At 38.1% G+C, this 26161-nt stretch overlaps 2 protein-coding genes across 4 annotated transcripts in view; one reads left to right on the top strand and one right to left on the bottom strand.

Moving 5' to 3' along the window:
• Positions 1-26161, top strand: part of LOC129719076 (E3 ubiquitin-protein ligase Ubr3) — a 101623-nt gene that overhangs the window by 62797 nt on the left and 12665 nt on the right. The window contains exons 4-7 of the mRNA XM_055670465.1: positions 21-249; positions 310-489; positions 10776-11011; positions 11071-11226. Of these exons, the coding sequence (XP_055526440.1) occupies positions 21-249; positions 310-489; positions 10776-11011; positions 11071-11226 (801 nt within the window). The remainder of the gene's footprint in view (positions 1-20; positions 250-309; positions 490-10775; positions 11012-11070; positions 11227-26161) is intronic.
• Positions 11289-25658, bottom strand: LOC129719078 (uncharacterized). Of its 3 annotated transcripts, XM_055670466.1 has the most exons (7): positions 25212-25658; positions 18970-19301; positions 18587-18904; positions 13871-14012; positions 12276-12861; positions 11839-12219; positions 11289-11775 (listed from the first exon to the last, which is right to left on the bottom strand). In XM_055670466.1, the coding sequence occupies exons 2-7, from the start codon at positions 19267-19269 to the stop codon at positions 11454-11456; spliced, it is 2049 nt and encodes a 682-aa protein (XP_055526441.1). In that variant the 5' UTR covers positions 19270-19301; positions 25212-25658; the 3' UTR covers positions 11289-11453. The 3 variants fall into 3 exon arrangements, with proteins under 3 accessions (XP_055526441.1, XP_055526443.1, XP_055526442.1); XM_055670468.1 differs by lacking the exons at positions 18587-18904; positions 18970-19301; positions 25212-25658 and adding exons at positions 14183-14923; positions 17440-17571; XM_055670467.1 differs by lacking the exons at positions 18587-18904; positions 18970-19301; positions 25212-25658 and adding exons at positions 14183-14923; positions 17418-17563.

The following is a 26161-nucleotide window of genomic DNA, read 5'->3' as shown; positions in this document are numbered from 1 at the left end:
TAATTTCCAACATTTTACAGGAACATCTTACGCGAACCTTTGTGATGCATTACTGTCGAATCCCGAGTGTGTTGGAAATGTCCAACGATCCGGATACGCTTAGCAATCGGGTTGTACATATGAGTGTTCAGCTTTTCTCCAACGAAAGCCTTGCCCTGAAGATGGTCGAAGAGCTTAGCCTTCTACACGTAATGATCATCAGTATGCGACAGATGATGTCGAAAATTTTAACACCCAACACATTGCACGGTAAGTCTCTCTGTGTAATATATTGCTAATACATTGCGACTGACGCTAGTTTTCTTTTAGATCCCGACAAAAATTTTCACTATGTTGTTGACTGTGCCAAACGTGTAATGAAGGACCACTGCTACTGGCCACTGGCATCCGATTTCAACAACGTTCTGTCACACGAATCGGTCGCCTTGGTGTTTCTCAAAGACGATAATCTGATTGATATGTGGTTTCAGTTTCTGTCGATGCTACAAGGTGAGTGAATAATTAGTTTAGTAGTTAATGCTTGAAAGATCAAGCTTATACCCCGGGTTTAATTTTTCGTTCATTTTGGAATCGAGTGCTTTCCAGTTTGTTGGTGTGAAGACAGAAAAAGGTAAAAAATAGAAAAAACGAGTTAGTAGTATTGGATTAGGATTTTATTGGGCCGCATCATACAAAAATTAGATTCGATTTTCCCAGAAATAACAGAGATAAGGGCATGATTTGCTGAGGTTGAAAAATGGCAAGTGTATGCGGTGTTTAATGCAACCTAATTAGATTTTTGTCTGTAGTTGACGACAGAAACTTTGAAGTGAAAAGCAACTTATCCGATTGTTCGGAGAAGAAATTTTGTTCATCAATACATCCTTCGAGCTGGCTCGATTGTCGTTTAAGTGTGTAAAGTATGTTAATATCGGTACAAAAATTGTTTCTAATCATCAATGGAGGATTGTTTGCTAACTCTTCATGACGCAGACCTTTACCGTTATGTATTCGGCAATTTTAACATCCGTAAGTATTCGCCAGGGCACCAGGATACCCACCAAAATTAAATGCTTCTAACTTTTTCAATTCTTGACGTGACGGCCTATTTTTAGTATACGAGAGCTAAAAAGCCGTTGGTTGCGTATAGTTCTTATAAATCCGGATCAAGATCCTACGCTAAATATGACAATCGCCAATAATCAATCAATATTGGTATCAAAATTCATGAAATCATTCCAGAAGTTGACTTTAAACCGTTTTGAATCCAACTGCCCAGTTGTCCTCGAAATGGCCACTCTGGAGCAGATTCCAGTAGGGCCCTATATGGCCACAATCATGCTTTATGAAATCCTCCGCAATATGTGATTCAACATTTCGGAAGCTAATTTTCATTCACTTTGAGTCCATTTGACAAGCTAACCCTGACATGCACACTCCCGTGGGGCCCTGCATGATTACAAACATGTTCTATGAAAACTTCGGCGATATATATGTCAAAATACTTTTAGCGAATTTCTTTATTCCACCAGCTCACCTCGTTTTGACCTGGAAGCGCACTAACTGCTGTCAAAACCCTTTTTTATTCGCTCGATTTTGACCCAGTTTTGATCTGCCGTGCTGCCCGAAGCGCACTGTAAAATTTGTCAGCTTCAACCCACTACCGCACGTGCTAAGTTCGTAAACAATTATCTGGCATCTAAGCCTAGGGCTTCTTTCCTCAAGCCAAACAATAATCACGTTGTCAAGATGAATGGGGTTATTTTAAGTTGGTCTGACAAGGTTAAGTACTTGGGACTAATTTACGATAAAAAACTTATTTTCAAAGAGCACATTGAGAGTATACAAGCCAAGTGCATCAAATATACGAGATGTTTATATCCTCTCATTAACAGGAATTCTAAACTTTGTTTAAAGAACAAACTTTTGATTTACAAACAAATTTTTAGACCAGCAATGCTTTATGCTGTACCGATCTGGTCAAGTTGCTGTTCAACAAGGAAGAAAACGCTCCAAAGGATTCAGAATAAAATTCTAAAAATGATTTTGAAGCGTCCTCCTTGGTTTGGTACACCCGAATTACATAGACTTACTGGTGTTGAACCATTAGAAGCTATGTCAAATAAACTTATTAACAATTTTCGACAAAAATCGTTGCAATCCTCAATTGCTACGATAAGCTCTCTTTATAGCCAATAAGCTAGCAATTATGTTAGTTATAAATTTACTTCCCCTTTTCTGGCAAGTAGATTTAAATCCCTACGAATGATAAGTCCTAATTGCGGACGCAAACAAATCCTAACAATTAAAATTACATATTTCTAACAGTGTTGAGAAGTCACCAGTTGTGATTGGACACACATACTCATTATTTACTAATATTAATCATAAATACTTAAGCTACTAACAATTCTTCCTCATAAAAAAAAAATTATCTGGCATCTCTTTCTTACTAGCGTCTTAAATGGCGATGACGTTTTATTATTCCTCGGCAGTTTTGCCCGCACACAGTGGAATAAAGAAATTCGCTATTTGAAGTTCTCCCGATGGTTGATTGAGGTTGAGTCCAACCGACAAGTGGTACCTGGATTGACATATGTCGTAACTTATCATCTCCGGGAGTGATTCCATGAATTTTGACGTATACATATATTGTGAGGTTTCTCTCCAATCATGTCGGTGGCTCAAGGGCTCCTCGGGAATCTGCTCCGGAATGGCCATTGCGAAGACAACTCATCAGAGGAACTCAAAATGAATGATAATCAACTACTGGAATTAATGTAATAATTTTGATACCAATGTTGTTCGGTTTTATTGACAATTGTACTAATTTGTCTTACTGGAACAAGGTCCCGAAGATTCGGATTTACAGAAACCAGATGTGGTTGTAGGTTCCTGTCAGTCTCGGATGCTGAAGATAGACACAATTCCAAAATCCAGAATCGGGTAAGAAATGAAAAAGTTAGAAGCATTTCACTTGGAGGGTTCCCGGCTACTAACAGTTATGGAGTAAAAAATTCGTCACCCCTTCTTTTTTTTTCACACAACATTTATTTGACACGGAACAATATTAATGTTTTACGGAGACACTTATAGCCCCTTCTCCTTCGACCCTCGTCTTGCTATGTTTTATGCCCGGCCGATCGGGGCTACTAATTCACTGCAATTTACTTCTACCTGTCTTGCGAATCGGGACCAGAGGGCTTAGATGGATGTTATAACGACTTGGAAGCCGCTTTTCATAAAATTGACCGCCGAATACTGCTCTGTAGACTCTCTCGATTGGAGCTCCAAGTTAACTAGTTTCGTGGTTCAAATCGTAACTTTCGAATAGAGTACTGCAAATTAAAATTGATTCCTGTACTTGGAAACCTTTCTCTAAGGCGTCAGGAGTTCCTCAAGGAAGCAACCTGGGTCCACTGCACTGTATATTATTCTCCGAAGAATAACTGCAAGCTAGTTCATGCGGATGACCAAAAACTTCATTTCGTTGTGCGTTCCGTGGAGGATTGCAAACGTCTGCAATCATTAATTAAGATTTTTGCCAATTGGTGTCATAGAAATTAGCTGAATCTTAGTATTGACAAATGTGTAGTAATTACGTTTAATCGCATCCCCAAGCTTGATACGTTTGCGTACGAAATTGATGGCGAAACACTCAGAAGAGTAGATCAGGTAAACGACCTTGGCATCCTGCTAGATACGGAAATGTCATTCGAACTTCATCGTTCGGCAGTTATTTCTATGTCGTTAGTTGGGATTTATCTAGAACAACAACTCTCAACTTTTTTTTTTGTCCGCGTACCCCTCGACGATATTTTCCAAATCAATTGTACCCCCTGGCTTGGAATGTGATTTTTCTTTCGCGTACCCCCCGAAGGCTCTCGCGTACCCCCAGGGGTACGCGTACCCCAGGTTGAGAACCGCTGATCTAGAAAATAGCTTAGAACTTTTTCGATCCTCACTGGCTTAAGGGTCTATATTATACACTAGTACGTTTTTTTTTGGAAACTGCTGTCATAGTATAGTGACCTCTTCAAACCTCGTTGAGTATAAGAATTGAGTGCATCCAGAAACGTTTTTTTAGACTGGCTCTAAGGGAATTACCATGGCTCAATCCATCAGAACTTCCTCCGTATCCTGATCGATGTCTACTCCTCGGTTTGAACACGCTGCAACGACGGCGAACAATCCATCAAGCGCTATTACATGCAAAGCTACTCAACGAAGAAATCGACTCACCTTGGTTGCTTTCGATTCTTGATTTGCGGCCACCGCAGAGACCGTTGCGCAACAATTCATTACCTCTGCATAGATTCTATCGAATATCTTTTTATCATTGTGTATGTGTACATTTGTGCCTAAACTAGGTTTCAATTCATCAAGATTAAGTGTCAGATGAGTTTTAAGTACGAATATAAAAATATGAACAGTCTGATGATGGAAAATGCTTTATTCCCACTATCCAGGAGCATTCTATGGTTGAGTTTACGTAATTCTGGTTTTCAAAAGCAATAAAGTCTGAAAAGATACCCGGGTAACCTGAAATCTAGAGAGGTTGTGACAATTGACTAACATTATTATTTTCAATTGTTAAGTCATAATGAACTAAGTCATTAAAAATTACAACTTGAGGCGATTAGTATTTCTCTAGTTCACTATAAGAAGGACTTATTTTGTCAAGAGGAAGGAGTCTTATCGAAACCTTGTTCCTTCTGCCAATATCGCAGCACGATCTCAATTTCCTGAAGAGATAACTACTATACTGCTAAACCTCCGGTCAGTTCTATTATAAGAAGGAGCCTGGAGAGAATTATTCTACGTTATTCAGATTAGTTTTATTGTAAAAGGGACTAATTTTTGTTAAGTAGAAAACTAACAGGAGTACTGTAGAATTTAACTTAAAGTAAGAGAATGTAAGAGTATCTATTGTGATATTGCGCAGGAGTTCTCTGTACTCCACACTTTATATTATTAGCAATGTCACTATTGAAAGTAAGTATCTACCCTTCCAATTCTCGCTTACTACCCAACTTTACCGAGCCTTTCTCCTTCATGCCAATATCGCCATTTACAGTTCCCTGGGAGAGAATGATCCTCTTACCAGTTTGGTTTAAAGAACAACTGGTTTGGTGGATATGAAGGAGTCTTATCGAAACCTGTCAATTCTCAGAAGAGGATTAATAATGATCGTCTTATTGCAACCTCGACTTAAAAAATCAGGGAATTTTTTTTTTTCGTTCAGGGACTACCAGATAAAATCAAGAAATCAAAGTTTTAAATGTTTGCTCCTGTTAATTAAAAATTCGAAAAAGCTGAAACAATGAATGCCCAGAAACTTTTTTTTACTTAAAAATTCAAACTCTGGAGTGACTTTCGGCATACTGCCTTACCAGGGACGTGATGCCCGCTCTCGCGACAGGGTCGCAAATTTGGATATAGCTGGCGTGACACCGCATTCCTTAACTCAGCAGTGCGCTCTTGATCGGACGCTGTTATATGCTGTCCAATAAAAAACAAACGCGTACGAAACCCCTTCTCAGTTAACATACGATCAAAGCTCCCACTGCAGTTGGAGCTCGATGCTCACTATATTTTGGAGCTAGTCGTCATACATGGACATAAGTAGAAAAGGAAATAGAAACGTAGCGTAGAGATCGACCGGGTGCGGTTACAAATCCGTCGTCCGATACGATAAGTTTGACAGTATAACTTTGTCTCTTCCGGAAGCTAAAAATCCAGGAATTTTAATCGGCAATCTACTGACGGAATTCATACAACCGGAGACGTTGAACCACTCATACGAAAACGCTCACTTTCAGTAACCCGGACGAACACATGGGGTAACGGGGGTATTTTGGCCCACATGCATATTTTGGCCCACCCGGTAACATTTTACGCATTTTATCTGATAAATTCAATGAATATTAGAAAACTATGCATGCAACATTGAATAACACACCTAAGAATCATACTACACTATAATTTTCGGCGAAAAACTGGCTCTAGGTAGTGTTATTTTGGAATTAGTTCATACATATTCAAAGTCATGACTGAGTCAACCCAAAGTCAAGAGGAAGTGGTAATACACAAGTCAACGTCCGGAAGCTATTGTAACAAATATGTATGCTTTTGAAACAATTCGTTGTTGTAGTAACATCAATAAAATGTCATAGAAACAGTTTGTTTACTCTAACATATCGGAAAAAGTTGAAAAAGTGGTTAAACGCATGACCGAAATATGTTTGTCTCTTTCTGAAGCAAACATATTTTGGCCATGCCATGTTTTGACATCTCTTTGATTGCCGTTCGGCCGTTGCACGTGAACAAAGAAGCAGCTTGTGACAATTTACAGGTAATTACTTCTTAATTTATCACATTTAACGATATGAAATTAGATGAGAATGCCTGTCAAACCGCTATAAGCCAAATCATTTCATTTTTAGATGCCTAAAATTTACAAAAAAATCACAGCAGAAGGATGTTCTCCTCAAACCCACTATTTTTGCTCTGAAAATACCGATGATGATCTTAAATATAATTAGTCCGAACTATTTCCATACACGTCTGTAGATATAGAGGTGGGCCAAAGTAAAAATTTGGTGGACCAAAATATGTTTTTAGTACTTCGTAGAAATTTTGATATTTCTAGGATATTCTTCAATATATTGCATTGTTGAACGGTGTATATTAAAATAGACACTTAGCTTTTAACAATGGTATAATAGAGTAGGTGTTTATGATGAAAAATTGTGTTTGTTTTTAATGAACACTTTCCAAAGCTGGCCAAAATACCCCCGTTACCCTACGATTCGCATAGATTCTCTAGGATTCCTCACATTGGATTCGTGAGCGTCCTTGAAAAGGATTCCTGAAATAAGAATCCTCAGGAATGCCCTGTATATAGCTCTAGGATTCTTAAATAAGAATCCTAAGTGGGAATCCTCCGGATCGTGTTTGCGATTCCTTTCGCGATTCCTTCACCGAGTTAAAGGTATCCTGGGGATTCTTACTCAGGATTCTCTGCGTGTTAGTAAGGGTGTTGTCTTTTTTGCGCGGGTTATTTTTATGCGGTTTTTATATACGCGATTTTTACAACGCGGATTATTGTAACGCGATTTTTTTAATAACGCGGATTATTTTACGCGGTTTGGAAGATTATTTTTACGCGGTATCTATGATTTTGTTATAAACAAATAAAATTAAATGATTTATAATCATTTAAAAAGTAAAAAATTAGTCTTATGGTTCATGAAAATGAGATTTTTTAAATTTTTTTTTAATCCAATCAATTATTTGTTCCAAAATTCCTGTTCTTCAAATAATAGGAAAAAATAAATAATTTCAAATAATAGGATCAAATAATAGGCAATTTCCGTTGATTCGCGAAAAAGGGACAAAAAACATTCATAATTGTATACCAACACTAGTCAAGGTCGTTGCGATTAACTTTCGGCTAAGGATCGAATCAAAAATAAATTAAAAATTAAGGCATAAAAATATAGGAAAATCATTATGAACATATTATTATAAACCTGATTTTCAATGAATTTTCATTTTTGATGCCCATAAACGCTTTTTGTGTACCGTACGGCGCTCTTATTCTGCGCGGCTTTTAATTTTACGTACTTCGTATCAAGATGTTGATGCCGTTAAGTGAAAAAGGAAACATAAGCAGGAAGATGACAGTGGATATATAGAAAATCACTTCCAAACAACATTTTTGAAAATCTGCTTTTATTTGATATTTATTATAACATTTCCGGAGTAATTCGCGATTACGGCGCAACTAACAAAATGTAAACAAATGGTTTTTTTACACTACTGGTTTTGAAAAGACTACTTACGAAATTCATGGCAAGAATCCATTCTTTTGTATAAATCGATAAAATTATTTAAATCAAGCTTTTAGTGAAGGGCGATAAAGCAGTTTACCCAAAACAAAAGATACTTTGAAACTAGGCCCTTTAAATTGTTTTGAAGCAACGGGCTTATTTGCGAAATATTTCGTAAACAGGCGACAGTAAAGGGCGGATCAACTTTTGTTTTCAAGATAAAGGTGCATTTAAAGGGGCCCAACTGAAGAAAAAATAAAAACAAAGCGAAAGAAAGATGGGCGTATCTCGTTGTCAGAATGCTTTAAGGCGAAATAGAGGTGGGCGAATCTCGTTGTCAGAATGCTTTAAGGTGAAACCTCATTGAATCCAAAAATGGCCGACTTCGAGTCACCACTTCGAATTTTCAAAAGCACAAGACAAGGAAATACTCATTGCGTTCCCTATGAAAATTCTAATTTATGTTTGCCTAACCACAGCAAACATAAAATAGCATTTTCACAGGGAATGCATTAACTATTTTCGAGTCTTGTGCTCTCGAAAATTCGAAGTGGTGACTCGAAGTCGGCCATTTTTGGATTCAATGAGGTTTCACCTTAAGGCTCATTAGAAAAAGGTTAGAAGAAAAGCGAAGATTTAAGCCATAAATGCACAAATTTAATGTAGTATTGTTAGGAAACTATAAGCCAGGTTTATTTTACGTCGATTTTCGGTATTGATATTAATGTTAGTCACTTCCTTTGAAATTACGATTTGAAAATGTACTTGCAAATTTTCAAACTGATATTCCCCAATGTTTATTTTTTGCCAGTTGAGCCCTTATCGCAAACCACTCCGGATTTTAATACAAAGTGCGTAGAATTAAGGCGCCGTACGGTACTTTGTTCCCCTTTTATTCAAAAATTTTGAAGCATATATTTATTTATGTATTATTGTTTTCAATCGGATCTGTTTACTAAATGCAGTATTTTTCACGCGACAAATTATGCGTTTTTTATACGCGAATTTTTTCAACGTGGCACAATCAACCGCATAAAAAAGACCCCAGTGTAAACAAATATTATCAATGTTATATTTTCAGAAATTAAATACTAAACAATTTCATCTACTGTCGACATTTATCTTGGTTTTTCCCCTTGCTGGAGAATGAACCACTGCGATCATTATTTGATCTCTTGTGATATGTCCCAACTTACTCAAAGTGCGTACGAGCCGGTTCATCATTGTTTGGCGAGTTGATGGTTCTTCGTGTCCATTTCCGAAGATACGCAACATGTTGATGTACCGAGGTTTCGTCTTCGATGCCGCTAAAACGACATGTCGACATGTTTCTTCATATAGTTTGCCTAGTTTCTTAAAATAATACTCAGACAGTGCCCTGTGAGTAGATTTGAAAGCGTTTCTCGGTCTTTCTTATTAAGCCTTTTCTCGTGATTTGGCTCTATGATTTTTTTTCGATTGTCGATCGATCGCTTATGACATCCTAATTAACTTTGACTTCGTCAAATGATTGTGAAGCAAAAAAGTTAGTGAATGGACTCGTCTAGCTAGTAGGTCAGCCTTCTCATTTCCTCCGATAACACAGTTACCAGGAATCCAGTGTAAATTGATCTGTTTTTCTAACTAGCTATCGGAGCGATAGGATGCATTCTCACACAAGTTTAGAGTGGCAAAAAAAGACTTTGAATGCTGACTGACTATCGCAGAAAATGTAAATATTTGCGTGTCGATAATTTCTTTCCAGGCACATATTCGCGCATTCTACTATCGCGTATAGTACTGCCTGGAATACTTTTACTTAGTGTCCCATGGGGAAGAATTTGTTTATTCCTGGAGTTGTGAATTTCGCTCCCGCTGAGTCATTTATTTTATAAATGTTGTTTGTTGAAGCAATGAGAGTCTCTCTGAATTTTAGGCTTACCTTGTTTCCAGTTTTATTTCTATAGGAAATTTCGCAGTTTGGTTTTATTTCTACCCAATTCTTCTTACTTTTTTTAGATTATTTATTTGGAAACCTTTCAATATTAGGTTGTCCTGTTAGAATTCCTTTTTACAGATTAGTCTGCCGATTTAGTCTAAGAGCGCGTTTTTCCGTCCTGATGAACCACATAATGAAGTGGAAGAGGTTGAAGTATTGCATCAAGGGCTTTCGATGGAATACTTCTCATAGCTCCACAGATAGTTGCACAGGCCAATCATTCTACCAAGCTTAGTTTGAGTGGATGATTGAGTCGTTTTGATCTTGGTTAGGTATGATAAAAGCAAAGTAGTTGGAGCTGTACCGAACGAAAAACCTATATTCTGGACGTAGATTAAGGGGCTTATTCTTGTATATCGCCGTATCTTACATGTGTACTCAAAGATCGATTCAAACGAGTTGAGAAAATAGACCAGAAATTACGGTCCAGTGGTCATATGAATGTGATTCGAACGCAAATAGGAAAAAACTGAGGTTCGATTAGCAGTTTTTGGTTTTAAGATATTAGGATTCTAGTCTAACAAACCAGTCGTCGTATGTTTGAAGAAACCAGAAGGTTGTAGGTGGCAAGCAAATTAAAATTTATACCCCTTTCTGTACTACTCCGTCCTGTAAATCAAATATTCAAGTTGAAAGACACAATCTTTAAAAGAATCTGCATAGAAATGCCATATTTCAATATTTTGCAAATATGTATTTACAATTCGATTTGAATAATTTAAAAATGCATCAATATAAGTATGATTGAAAAGCTTTATTACCTTTGCTGAATAAAGTACTTCATATTTCTCCGAGCTCTCTTACATAGAGGTGAAACAGTCCGCCCCAACTTTTATGTGTTTTTACTACAAATGACGAATGAAGAAATTGTTATTGTATCATAAACTCAACCTTCATTGGTACATCGAAAGTCTGAAGATGTTGGTTTAGCAAAGGAAAAAAATATTTTCAGCTTTTTTAACCCGAAATCCTTTCACCTACAGGTATGAACGTAAACATCCGCGAAACGGGCAGCCACGTAGAGATCGAACCAAACCTGTACACAGCCGCCTTCAGCTGCGAGTTGGAAGCCAGCGCCTATCCGATGTGGTCAATTATTTCGCACCTTAAGGATCCATCGCATGCCCCACTGGCGAAAAAGTTTATGCTATTCTGTGTAAACTACCTGCAGGATTGGCTGGACGCGGTCAATTTCTACCTGCACCCAAAGTTTGACAAGGTACGATTATTTTTGGCAGAGCTTGGTTACTATCTTACATGTATTGGTTTTCGTTTCAGGACGAACTGTACCGGGCATCGTTTCATTTTCCACTTCATCGCTACCTTGCAGCGTTTATTTGTCAGGGTGTGAAACGAATGGGAATGTCGCTCAGTGATATTCTCCCGTCTGCAGATCTGCTACCAATGCTGATGATGCATCCCCTTCGAGTACAGGTTAGTGCACTACCTTCTTTCAAATTTCACAATTCTTTTTTTTTCTTACAATGCAACATAGGAACATTGGACAATTTTTATGTTTTATTAGCACATACAGTTTTATAATTATATTTCTTATATATCTTTATGTCGCGATAGCGGACTTACTTAGAAGCTAAAGACTATCGCTTCACTAGTTTAGCTCTCAACGGATGGTACATACTGCTATTTTTCAACTCACTTCCTCAGCCCCTTGACTGCCGCTCTTCAGCAATGACTTGTTCGATCGGTGGTTGAACATGTGGTCCGAAGTCGTACGTAAGCACTTTCGGCGTTACGAAGCCACCAAATTTTGGCCTTCCCTTGTGGAACAATCCTGCCCCGGCCAGTGGGACAGGTTTAGTCGGCGCCACCGGTTGTGCGTCTAAGAATGGCACCGTCGTTTGAGACGCATCCATACCGCGATCACTTTCGCGGAAACGAATAAACTGGTTGCTGACCGAATCCGGAATCGATTTCGATGGTGTCAGCAATGGGACGTGCGGACGATCCAGTTTGATTTCGGTTCTAACAAAAAAAAAAAACATTAAGTTTTGGTTTAGTATGCATTGTGGTAGAGTTTTAACTTACCGCTGATCCGTGCTATGCTCGGTCTTATCGCTGCCTATCCAGATGCTCTTGTCTGGGTCAACTAGCTTTCCGGTGGCGAAGTCCATTTCAGTCATTCGTATTTCTAGATTAAGATGGGATCCTAGCAGACGGAATCGTACTCCCGTTAGCACGTAGGATGGCAAAACTTCAAGGTCATCTAAATCTAGAATTCGATTATCATAGCTTAATGTGTGATAGTCCCGTCCGTTGCGAACATTTGGTGACAGCATGTTGTACGAATCTGCTTCTAACCACTCCAGAGTAGTATTATCAATCTGTCCGCGAGGGAGGAGGGTTCCTTGCTGCACAATCAAATGAACGATGCGATTTTTCTTTACGAAACGTAATCCAGTTACGACTCTGTTGAAATTAAAAATTGTATGAACAGCTATAGTTTATAACTTATAGTCACCTACTTATTATTCATGACATCCGACACCGACTGTCTCATGTTGATATATCGATCCGAACGCGGGCCAGCGTCGTCGCACAAACAGAAACAGTAACTGCAATGCCAGAACAGCCATCTCCACCAAGAATCCACCTTGGTTGTTCCTCGGCTGCAGTGTTTTTTCTGACCCAGCGTTAAACCGTTCTCGTACTCAATATACTCGTACCGCCGGCTGCTACTAGTAGCGGCCGGGCAGATCCACATGTCCGAGTCCATGTAATCGCAGCTGTAGATTTTTCCCGCACATTTCGGCTGTTTCGAGCAGTACATATCCTTGTAGCACTGTTCCTGCTTGACGCCCCAGTTGTAGTACGCACAGTTCTCCTTGCACGTGTTGTCCGTGTTCATGTCGACTTCATTCTCCACGTAGCCCTGCAGAAGTCGGGTGAACTGAAGAAACGTTTCACCCTCTTTCTGTTGACTTCGTTCCGGATCGCATCGCCAGTATTCGCGACTGGCTTGCTGCATGACCCGCTGCAGCAGCATCTGGGTCCGGTTGGTGCGGTCTTCGAAGCGGCGTCGCATTAGTTTTGCTTCCGCAGTGAAATTACCTGTTGGTATACAGAGAATAGAATCATTGCATGAGTGACTAATTCACTGCCTGATGGCGCTTCGGTGGCAGGCTAACATTATGATGAGGAATGAAAAAACCTTATCAACTCGAAAAGCGAGAGTTGCTTACTAAGTTAGAAGAAATATTCTGCGAATAGTAATCATGCGCTGTGAAAACAAACTGATGTAATCCTTATCAGTTGTAGTTGCATTGAATATGTATATTTCAACTCAAGTTATTTGTGAAAAAGAATTATTTCAACAAGTTTGCGCTTTCGGGTTTAACGTTATCCATTAACTCGGTTATTGCTATTTATTTTAACAAATAAAAATGTTACGCGGCATAAGGAACGACGCCGCTGAAAACATAAACACTTATTCAACACAGTGGCTTTCACACCAGTCAGTCCGTGTTTTATTCATATCACGGGTAGAATCGTAAATCCTCAAAAGGAGATATCTAAAAGGTGCTTAACCTCATAGTAAACCGGTAAGCGATGAAGTTCCCTAATTGACCGCAATGGAACACCAAATCATGAACTTAGAAGCGAACAAGTTCATCGATCTCCGTGATGACGATAAGGCGAAAAAATTTCATAAAAATGTGATTGCTTAGAAGGCATGCGACTTGAAGGTATCCAATGAGTTCTTCTTGCCTCTCTCTCTCGCATCGCCCCTCAGTTGGTAAACATGCTGGACAAATTGCACTTCTTTGTTCGCCATCCTCCACTGCTCGAAGGTAAAGCGAAACGACATGAAATGAATAATAGAACGGTATACCGTACAGTTACATACACCACGTACGATGTACGTGAAAACTGACTACAAAAGAAACCATTCATTTCAAATATAGATAGAGTGAAGCTTCTGTTGAGCAAATAATCTGATTCTGTCAGACTCGTGTATTACGTGTGTTACGCTAATATCTGCCATCTTTAGATTGCTCTACTGGCATTTGCTACTGACCGGTATTCAACAGACATTAACGTAAATATATATACAACTTACCTTTTCCATAGGCCTTGAGCAGCATCCACGAGAACTGCATCATCGAGTATCCCTTCAGTTCGGTGATTGAGATCGCGTTGTACAGCTGGTACAGCACTTGCTGTGCTGACAATCCAAAGCTGCATATCGTTGATTTCGCTTCCTGTTGGTTGATTCACAACCGTTGTATATAAAAAGAGACAGAAAAATACACACGATTAACACAGCACAGGTACAGGTATCTAATTGAAATCGCACACCAGAACACGAAAGGTGACACAGCTAATTGTAAGCAAACATGCACGTACAGACAAGATACAAAGCAATTATTACCAACTGTGCCTTGTAGTACAGCCCCTGGCGAATCATGAGCAGATCGATTTGATTCAGGGTGGCATTCACTGGAAACTGCGGATCACCCAACACGGTATCAGCAAGATCCATGCTGGCCAGTTTAAAGTCGGCATCATCTGCCGGTAGCTTATTCTTGTTCTTCAGGAACTGTCGCAACGCATCAAACAACTTGTGCACATTTATCAAATCTTGCTCCAGCAATTGCCATTCGTAGAACCTCCGCAAAATGAAGTAATCATCCTCGTCGTAAGTTCCTGCCGGTCCTAAGTCATTATTTGCAAAATCGGAGTAAATGTTAATCAACTCCTTCAGCACAATATTTCGCTGTAAGGCTTGATCATCTTCTTTCTGGTTTTCGACTTTATCCATCTGATTGACTATAGTCCACGCACGGCTTTCGAGCTCGAAGTACCTATGCCGAAGACTGTCCACATCTGTAGATCCTTTTAGTTTACGAGCGGCTTCACAGGGTGACCTTGCAATGGCCACCACTGCCACCGTAATTACAATGAACCACTTCATGCGTTAATTTTTATCCGCATTCGGAGGCAAACTCTAGAGGTTGTTCATTTCCTTTCCCGATGACGTTTAAGTAGTTTGTTGAACAGCGAAAGCGCACCGCACACTTTCGATTCACTACGACGACTGGTTGGCTGACTGGTTTGCGGTAATCGACAGTGGAATTCTTCCGATTCGTACTTTGACGAAACTTAGCGAGCTCTATAGTGGAGTTATAACGTGTATAGTATTTTTACTAGGTTTCCGTTGTGAACCGGACGGTAACCGACTCAATGAATGTGATTTGCGACCCGGGCTGCGCACAAAATCTAACAACATAGGAGAATCTGAGCGAAACAAGTTTATGGCAGCCTGTCTTTACAACAACAAAAACCTTAGAAAGTTCTCTAAAAGAGCATTGTTCGGTATCCAATTATTTCTAACTTGTGAATCTTTTTCCCATTTGAAAATAATGAGGAGTTTTTTTTACTTTTTAGCTGTCGTAGTTCACCGTTGCGTTAGACTGTCTACCATGGGAACAAGCACTCGTATTTGCAACGATTGCTATTTTTCGCGTTATGTTTAACTTGCTGCTTTGGTGTTTACTCTACTGTGCCGTGTGTGTTTTGGCAGCAGAAACGAATCAAGCCGGTCACAGTTGCAAAGAATTTCGAGCTCAACCTTTTTTTCCGTATTCCGGGAACCCGCAATCAAACATTTGATCAAATATGGAACGGGGACTGTGTGTACTGGTTTACAGTAGAACCGCTGATAATTTATCGAAATATTTGATATATTTATGAGGTATAAACCATAAAGGAAGCTCGGTGTGTGGCAAAATAAACACCTTTCCGATTTATGACTGGAAGCCTTCAATTTCAATTTTCAATAACTGCGCGGCCATTCTTAACGGTGCATAATCACGTCAATTTAAAGACGAATGACTGACTCATCACAATTGATGTTGATTCAAGTGGAGACAGGATCTCTGCGAAGGCACTTATTTACCAATTTACATCTGGTCCAATTGTATGAGTAGCGGTCATCATACCGTCTCGAGCTGCTGACTGTACATTGTTATATGTGTGGAACAATATATGTTTGACAATGAATGTATTTTTATATCTAAAGATTTATTATGTTAGGAAACTCAAACCTTAGAATTGAAATGCCATTTGATATTGAAAAAAACGTTAGGGAAAAAACTTTTGCCCTTTTCAAAGCAAAAGTCGCAAATTTAAAAAACTGAAAAGATTTCTTGGTGCTTCAGCTCCACTCAGGCTCCTCAAAGTGTTGACCACCCTAGTTAAACATAAATGAACCACTCTAATGAAAATCGAGTTTGAGATACCTAATAAACATTTAAATAATTTGCCTCTGGTTTGGAACGACCTGTGAGTCATGTTAGAAACCCGTTTTAATTTTCGGTTGCTCAGAAAACGATCAACTGCAAGAAGGTCAATTTTCGGTCAAAAATTTGTTTTCGAGATAACACCAGATCTCGACGTTTTATGCAAGACATTTGGCATTTAAAAAAAGTTCGTTTTTTCCAATTTCCTGTACTCCCCCCTTAGTAGTTTTTCGTAGGTCGGAAAATCACAACTTTGAGCGCTTTGAGGCACCTCTGAATCATGTCCGATTGAGCTGGAATTTTGCGCAGATCATTTTTTGGGCCAATGAACAAAATGTCCGGTTTTAGAAATTTGACATGACCCTTTTCGCTGCCACCCTACCGTCCATATAACTGGCTATCAGGGAGATGGCAATATTATTTATAAACAAAAGAATGACATAAACATTCAGTATCGCTATGCAATTGATTAGTATTACTTGTGCTGCCACTGTTTTTTTCTTCTGTGCACTGTATACAAAGCAAAAACTTTCACGCCAGTTGGCATACGTTGTGGCATTTAGCATACTATTCCATTTTGTACACTATGTGACAGAAAGTTTAGTGTGATTGACTGGTTTCGTGTTTTATTCAGGTCAAGTCACCCATGCCGTGCCACCGTAAAGAGCTTTGCTCTTTAACTAAGAACTTTGATCTCATGAACAATCCCAACAGAAGTACCAGCTGATTCAGTTCACCTCATGCAACTGATTATCTAATAGGTATCAAACAGTCAACAAATGTTTGACAACACTCGTCCAACGGTTGAAAGAATAAAACTTCAGGGGTGATTGAAACTTCTACCCTCGCAGCATGCTGCTGCACACATAAAGCAAACCGAGATGCACTGTTTGTGCACAGGTCATACATTTCCTCATCTCTTTGTGAGTTCCGTTGGCGTCGTCACTGAGGTAAAATTCTTTGTTTTTATTGTTTCTCCTGAGTTTCGCTCTAATTGACTGCAAAGCGTTGAACACTCGGGAAGATGAGGATACTTTTGCAAAAACTGTCATTATCCCCGCCATTCTTGCTCCGTCACTATTTTCTTTGTAGAACTAACAAAACAATCAGTAGTTGTAGTGGCTTGATTCTACTGCGTACGATATGACCTTGGCATTATCGAGAACCAGTACGATCCATCAGCTTCATGTATTATGTATCCCTCCATGTTGTTATTAATTTATACGTCAGTTTTCAGCGACGGTTCGACAGTAAGCGGTTTCTTGTCGCAAATCACATTCAACGAGACCTTCCTGTCACCCATGAAAATCTATTGGTACTCCAAAGTTTTTAAACAACAATTGCACTAAAAACACTGATATATACTTGATCCAAAAAAATTTATCACCAGCAACGACGTTAAAATATGTATCTTGGTCCGACACAAGCGCTCAGCAGATCAGCGCGGAAACACGTTCAATCGGCTTGATTTTTGCTCGCGGAATGAATTTAAGGCAATAGCAGGCAGCAAGTCGAAGACCACCATACCAGCTGGGATTCATTTCGAAATAAAGCAAGAGAGAAAGAGTGCTCGCACACGCACACACTTTGGTGGCATACAGAGCACATGAGCACCCGATACTTTTGCTCGGATATTGCTTTGTGACAGTGACATCTGCATCTGATAAAAGTAACCACATTAAAAGGTTGGTTACACTCACTTGTTTCATGTGGATAACCACTTTCAAGTGGTTGTAGGGTAAAAATGTGTGTGTTAAGATCGACTAGAGAGTCGTTGGTTATCGACATTTTTTTGTTTATATATGCATATGAGAAACAAGCTCAATTTCAGCATCGTAAGGTTATTTGTACGTGCCCAGGATAGCGATAGTCGAACGTTTGAACGATATTTTTCCCATCCGCGAAACTGTTTAGTCTTCATTCATATTTCCTCTAAGAGGAAACCGTGATAGGTAAACAAAAAGTCGCCGGGTTGAAAGACTTGACACCTGCTAGATCACTAATCTTTTTAACTTACCAATACAATTATTATCACAATCAACTCTGTTGATTGAATCTATACACAGAACGCAGACTCTCATCGTTTTCTTCGCATGTTAAACCGACTCTGCTACAGCTATCACTAGAACCCAACTATCCTATAGTTACTTTGTTACTAGACTGGCGGAGTGAAAAATTACCGTGGTTGAAAAATGAAAACGTAAAATTCTTTTTTGCGCATCCTAAACACTATTATAGAATACATCTTACAATTAAAACAAATTAAAAAAAACTTGAATGCATTTCAATACGACAATCGAATAGAGAAAACATCGTAAAACAAGGCAGTAAATGTTTGCAATGAGTAGTTGATTATACCATAAAAACAAAATATTAGTTTGATGCAAATGACTATTCCTCGAAATCCATTTCGCCAGGCTAGTTGCATAGTGACTATAGACAGCCTGAGATAGAGAGTTCACTGACACCAAATTCGTCATGCTGTGTCACCCTCCCAATTTAGTAAGAAAAAAAAAAAATACAGACAAACTCACATCAGTAGCATACTGCAACAGCTCTAATATTCCCGGCTTTTTGAAGGGCAAATCGCGGGAGCCGCTCACGAGTAGATCAATGCGTGAGAGCAACTCCGGCACACTGTTGACATCTTGCGCGATGGTACTGCGAGCGAACGATTCCAGGGTAAGCTGTTCGATTTTTTCGTCAGACTCCACGTACGATCGCATCACCCGCTCCCGATGACTAATCCGATTCATGAGGTCCGCTAGTTCCTGCAAGTTGTTTTCTAGTCGCGACTCGATTGAAAACTGTTTCAGTATTACTTCGACCGTCATCTCGGCCGTGTTGAGGATCTGTTCACAAATGCAAAAATTTAAGATATAAACTACTGAAAACTCAATTAATTTCTACTACCAACCTGATGTTCGCTCTCAGCGATTTGCTGGCTCAGTTCAAGCATCTTCCGTAAGATTCTTTCGTCCTTGCTGCGCTTGAACGGTAGATGGATGTCACCGACGTCCTCCATTAGGTCCCATGTTTCGATTATGCTACCTATAATCTCCCTGCCAAGTTGCACCACCGAAATTACGCTGGCTACTGTAACTCCCTGCGATTGCACTGGCCGTGGTATGCTGCTTAACGCTAGTAGTACCAAACAGGAAGTTACCAGCCTTTTACAGCCGGTGGTTGTCGTTGAGTATTGTTTTACTAGTTTCATTGTGCGAAGACAGGCATGGCCTGATTCGTAGTCTGCGATCGGAGAAAACAAGAGGAAACTACTATTTAGTAAATTGTAGGAGAATTATTCGGAAGTTGAAGCTAAGTTTAGTTGTAATAATTGCCTATGATTGGAGCTCTCACTTGTGTCGACAGCTGCCACAATTTCATGCAATTAATTGTGTAGGCTTACTCGGTCAGTGTGGTGGCAGTTGGCCGCCTGGCACCCAGCTGTTGTTTATCAATTTTCCCACGAGTTGCCGGTTGAGAGAAAATTTTGTAGCACAAAGTAAACGATAAACGTACGCTCGTGTTTTGTGCACGAAGAGACAGATTGAAAGAAGTAGAAGCACCAGTGATAACAAACAGTAGAGTGCTGCTCATGACCTTTACTAGAACAGTGCGAATATTCTCTTCCTGATTTGCGAGTTTAGATATTTAAGCTGGATGGAATTTTAGAGATCGATTATAATATAAGTCAACTTGATTTGAGATTTTGCACTTATTATTTGCTGCGCCAGTTCAGGAACTGACGATAATTAGCAACAAAATCTAGGTGTAGCGTTCTGTTGATTCAGTAAGTTCGACTTTTGTTTATTTGACACAGGCTTCATAGCTATTTATTACTTCGAAGTACAATTGCAAGCCTAGGGACACTTGCATCTGAGCCGGAGAAATAAAACAGAGAACTGATTAATTAATAAACTAAATAAAATAAATGAATAAACAGCAATTCCATGCAAAAAAGTGTCCTAACTGAATTTTTTCGCTTCTTTGGTATTCTGAATCGCTATAGTTGTTCTTTTCCGAAAAATTTTAGATCTATGTTTTTTTTTGTTTGACGCTTAGGGCGACACTTTCTGAAACAAGGTGGCCCAAAAAACCAATTTTTCAGAAATTTGTAGCCTTTGAGTTAATTTTTTTTAACGGTCTTTCAAGGAAACATTTCAAACTGTACTTGAAGGAACAACAACTATAACTATAGGACGCACTGAAGAATAATAAAAAAAAAATTATGTAAAATTTCTTGAAGAATCCAAAAACAAAAATCATCTTCTGGGTCTCAAACTCTCCATTTTTCTGTTCGGCTACACAAATTACAATCATTGGAATTTATCGAGGTAAATTTATTTATCATTATTTTCTTTTCTACGAAAGAAACTAACAGTATAAGAATGATTAGTTGCAAATGTTTTGACAAACACAAAAAGCCGTTTGTTAACAGAGCTTTGTTATATATTTGCATGTTATAGGTCAATAGTCTGCTGCACCGTTACTCAATGATTGTTTGTTTATGTGTCGATGAAATGAAGATCTCCAATGCTTTATAGAATTGAACGATCTATGTTGCAATTGTTTTGTCCAACACTGTATGGGAACAGTGATTCTTTTTGATTGATTACACACAATTTAGGTTTTCAGTGATTTTAAACTCACTTTGAGATCATACAATATTTTGTTTTGGTTTACCATGACCTTTAAAAGAACTTTTCGGCGATAGCGAGCTCAATTTGGGATTACTTTCTGTTTTGGCCTTTTCTGGCCATTGAAAGGGCTTTTTGTGATTCTGAGCTTAAATGGGAATCGTTTTCTATTTTTTGACCTTTGAAAGGAGTTTCAAGCGATTCTGAGCTCAGGTTGGGATCAATTTTTTTTGCCTGTTTTGACCTTTAGAAAGGGGTTTCACTAATTCTAAGCACAATTTGGGATCATTATCAGGTTGGCATTTGAAAAGGGTTTTAAAAGAGTGTTCTCAATTTGAAATAATTTTTTATTTTGACTTTTTCTGGCCTTTGACAGAGGTTTTCAGTGATTTTGAACTCAATTCGGGTTTATTTCCTGTTCTGGCCTTTGGAAGGATCTTTTTGCGATTCTGAGCTCAATTGGAGATCATTTCCTGTTTTGGCTTTTTTTGGTTTTACCTTAGGGGTTTTTAGTAATTCTGAGCTCAATTTAGGATTATTTTTATTTTAGCTTTTGGCCTCTAAAAGGGTTTTTAGCGATTCTAAGCTCAATTTGAGATCATTTCCTATTTCAACCTCTTCTGACCTTAGAGAGGGATTTTCAGCTATTCTGAGCTTAAATTGTTTTTTTTTTACTTTGACTTTTTGCCTTCACTGATTCTGAGCTCAATTTGGGATCATTTTTATTTTGGCCTTTTCTGACCTTTAAAAGGGGGTTTCAGCGAGTCTGAGCTCAATTTGGACCCATTCTCTATCTTAACCTTTTCTGGTTTTTAGAAGAGGTTTGAAATCATTTCATAGTTATACAGTAGGCAATGTATGTGATTTTTTCAAGGATCCTAATAATAAACACGGGCTAAGGAGGTTATATAGACTTAGAAAAAAAAAATTTCTCGTTCAGACGGGACTCGAATCCGCATTCTATTTTGTTTCTATTTTGTTTTATCTGACGCTTTCCAGGTATTCGGAGTTTAATTTGCGATTATTTTTTATTTTTCCGGCTCTTAGAAGCACTACCAGTGATTAGGAGATTAGTTCAGGTTCATTTTCCACCCAGGCCTTCAGAGTTTCTAAGTTCATTTTCGAATTTTTTTCTGTTTGGCCTTTTCTGGCCTTTAGAAGCTATTTCCAGCGATTTTGAGCTTAATTTGGGATCATCTTCTCTTCCGGCCCATCCTGCCCTTGCATTTTTTGATAATTCTAGGCTTAAGCTTAGATCATTTATCATAATTTGGCCTTTTCTGGCCAAAGAGGGATTAAGAAGGTATTTTCAGCGATCATTTTCTATTTCGCCCTTCTGAAGCAATTCTCAACTCAATTTAGGAACATTTTCTTCGGTTTTCTCTGACCTTCAGAAGGGGGTTTCAACGATTCTTAGCTCAATTAGGAATCGTTCTCTAAGTTAGCTTTTTTGCCATTAGAAGGGTCGTAATTAAGAGCTCAATAGGGAATTATTTTGTCGCCTATTCTTGCAGTTTCCGTCGATTCTGAGCTTGATTTGAGATCATTCTGTTGAGCGTGTTTTTTTTTAAATTATATTAAATTTCAACCGTTTTGAAATATTAGTATTCCAAAGATTTCAAGCGATTCAGTTAGTAATTTTGGTTGAAAAAAAATAAACCTTCTACTTCCTCAAGCTCCAAGTTTTTCTGAATAAAAGTTTAGAGAATTATAAAATAAACACTGAACTTTAAATTATTAAAAATAAAGTTTAATTTTTGAGTTAAAACAGGAAAACATAACTATAGCGATTGCGAGTATGACCGGAGTAAGATAATTTTCGGATAGGCCTTTTTTGCATGGTATTGCTGTAAAGACGATTTTTTCCTACTTGTCCTCATACTTAGTACGAAAAGAAGTCTGGTACTTTGTTTATGTTTGGGCTGAAAAGGCTTCCTCGTGACCAGTTTTAAAATTCACCTATTCTATATTCGATGAGTTATGATCGTGCAATGTAGTCCAGTTTAGGACTCAACTGAAAAGATCGATGTCAACCCGTATGAATGGACATTTGTGATGGTGCTTACTAGAATGAATACTTTTTGATGTTGTTTATAGATTAGAATTAAAATGAACCTAGCTCTTCACGAGACAAATTATTATTTCCTAAAGTTATTTACAACAAAAGAACCAAACTTTGTTAGTTTAAATTGGGTCGATTGCTCATTTTGAATAGTTGAAAATAGAAACCACAATCGTATATCAATCAAAGGTTTCAGAACATGGTTGTCTCACGACTCTAATTTTGGTTCGTTTTGCGTTGTTTGTTACTTTATGGTGAATAAAACATTATCGAACCAGGAGACCCGCCTAATCAACAGACATAAAACATGCCTAAAAGCTAGTTCAGGATCTAGCCTCGACAGTATGGGTTATAGTTTCAATCAGGGTGGCGACTACCGAAAAAAATAAAAAACCGGGAATATCGGGGAATTTGAAAAAGTAATCAGGAGAATTTTAGCGGCTTTGGATTTTTTTATGCAATTATTCCCGAACTAAATTTAATTCAGTGCATTCGATGTGGACGCTAACTTTAATGAAAAAAAAAAAATATATTATTAAAGTTTACAAAAATATAAAATCACGATGACGATGGGATCTTTAACATTTTAGTTATACCTCAACCTGAGTAATTTCAATAATTGTTTCAAAATTGCATAAGTCGCCATATTATGGAAAAATGCCAATTTCAAAGCTGGATAAGAGGGTTCTGAAGTTTCAAGTTGTCGACCAATCAATTTTGCGTTTACTAGGAGCACCAAAATACACAGAAATGGTTGAGAAGCTATAATGTTATTAGGGTCACTTATTTGAGCCTTAGGGCCACTTTTTATTCACTTTTGTCGACCAGAATAGTTATTTTCAATCTTTCTTATTTTTAGTGACTATAATGAAAGTCAAGCTATTTTTATTTCTATTTCAAGCAGTTATTTTCAATTTTATCAAACATTTCTATCTCAACAAAACAATATTATTACACTGGTCGACACAGTGAAATATGAAATATTATTAAAATGCCAAAGTTTATGTCTAATCGAATATAAAGAATGGCCTCTATCGCTTATGATAGACAATTCCCTTATATTCCACGCAAATTTAAATAATATTGCACATAATTCTCAAATTCAAACTTACGTTTACGTCAAAAGCAACTGATATTTAAATAAGAAAATAATGTACGTGACGTGTAAAATTCAGATTTTTTTTTACTGTGTAGTGTTATTCTCCGTTTATGGTTATTAGTTATGCGGGGAAAAGTATGCAATCACCACAAAGCGGTATTTGTGTGGTGATACTTGGAAGAGTAAAAATCTTTGAAGTCTTCAAATTAAAACCATGAATAAAATCAAAGAAATAACAGACGCCAGACCTTATTTTTTGAAATTTAACTACAGCGTTTTAAACATGAGTTCAACCAATTTAAAAATTAACAAAATCTGCAAGAGTTTACTTATTAGCTAATGTTGGCAAAAAAGGTCATCTTTGGGAATTTTTTTTTCTTGATGAAAGTTGCTTTGTTCTAAAACAACTTAATTTTTTTTTACCTTGGCAGAAAAAAAAACGAAATTGAAAATTTGTGAAAATCTAACTTTTTGAGTACATTTTTTCAACAATGTTTTAATGTCTAAGTGATTCTCAATAGAGCATAAGCAAACTAGATAGAGCATTGAAGACACTTTCGTATAAATGTGATTCGAACGAAAGCTAAAATGGCGGTTATAATCTCCTATACTGAAAACGTGCTAATTATTTTCCCATATCGAAGAAAGTCAAGCTTATTCGTTTGCTTACTTACACATTTGCTGCTGCTTTCATCAAATTCTGGTCGTTGCTTTCTTTGGCAAAAGCAATGAAATAAGGTCTATTTTGTTTATAATCATTCCTATACTAGTTAAATATTGGAACACGATATTTTTTTCTGCTTAGAGTTTGTGGTATTTGATTTTTTAATTTTTCTTTGCGTTTAAATCACTTGCAATTAGGCAGTCCAAAGTAAACTGGGTTAAATAAGATCAAACAAAAGCATTTTGAAGAATTACATAAAGGGAATGGCAAGGCATCTTTGGCTCTCAACTATATAATTAATATAAAATTGATAGTTACAATTTTTGCCCGATTAAAGCATTCTGTCTCATTCAAATCAATAAGTGCAACGTCGATCGTTGCTGGTTTTGATATTCTGGTAAGATAAACCGTTCCTTCAATGCATTTTCGCAACCGTTCTTGCACGCGAAGCGCAATTCGCATCACCCGTGGCAATAAAATTATTCAATTCACAGCTCAACTACATAATTGATAACTAACGTGCAAAGGAACTACAGGTTGAACTGGTGGTTGAATAACAGCTTTCAGCGAAAATAACCCCGTTTGCGCGCGCTATTTGCGAAGGTCGGGCACTTTCTTTCTTAACCCGCGTGAATCACTTTCTATGCAAAACTGCCTTTTGAGCCCAAACCAGCCAGCCACAGCAGCTGCTTACCTTGAGAATTGTACGGACCCAGCGTCTGATGTTGGCCGGTAGAGAAGGGTTCTTCAGTAGTCGTGTGTTTGATGACGTTAGGTTGAAATAAAGTTTTGGTTTTACCTGTATGTGCGACACTACACTGATCCGGTACGGATTACGACATGATTATGATTCATTCACTTTGCGATCGCTATCGAAAGTTATGCGACTGATCAACCTAATCTCTCTGCACCAATCGAGCGGATACGGTGCCAATTGACGGACTAACCGATTTGCGGAGATGCGTTCCAGACCACTGGTTTTGTTCTGAACTCGCTGTAGCAGATGTTCTCAGAGGCAACTGAAAATGTCACTACTACTAACACTACAAAACGGAAAAGACCAATGTGATTTATCCAATTATGATCGGCTGTGCCTCATTGCGATATTCGCTTGTGGTCACTCTCTGCTGCTCCAATGGTGATGTCTGACTGAACTGATGTACCTCTCTCCGTTCGATACCCTCCTACATGGAGTGGGAACTCGTCAGTGATTCATTCAAGTTGTTAGTCCGTGAACGATCAATGTACTAAAGCAAGAACAAAGAAAAGGAAAGAAAGAGAGCATCGTAACTGGAGTTGATTTTTCATTCAATAGTTTTCGGTTTCATTCAACACAACGCAAACCCCTTTACGGGAAGATAGCGTCGTTCATCAATCGTTTGATTGTGTTGACTAACGATATCATGTTGAGGTTTGAAATTCAACAACGTGTTTGAATAAAATGCTAGATTCAACTGATTCATTGCATTTCTTCGATGAAAAAAAAGCAGGCTCGGTACTTAGGGATCTGTTTTCAAAACGGGTAATTTACACACTGCTGAAATAGGAACTGTTTGAGGTAACGGTCGTCGTAAATTTAAACTTGTTTCAATAGAATTCTTAGCGTGCCAATCGTAAACGGGTCGTAAATTTCTAGGTATAGTT

Source organism: Wyeomyia smithii, chromosome 1 (assembly GCF_029784165.1).
Source record: "Wyeomyia smithii strain HCP4-BCI-WySm-NY-G18 chromosome 1, ASM2978416v1, whole genome shotgun sequence".
NCBI lineage: Eukaryota > Metazoa > Arthropoda > Insecta > Diptera > Culicidae > Wyeomyia > Wyeomyia smithii.
The sequence above is the reverse complement of the archived record's forward strand: the minus strand, read 5'-3'. Positions and strand labels throughout refer to the sequence as shown.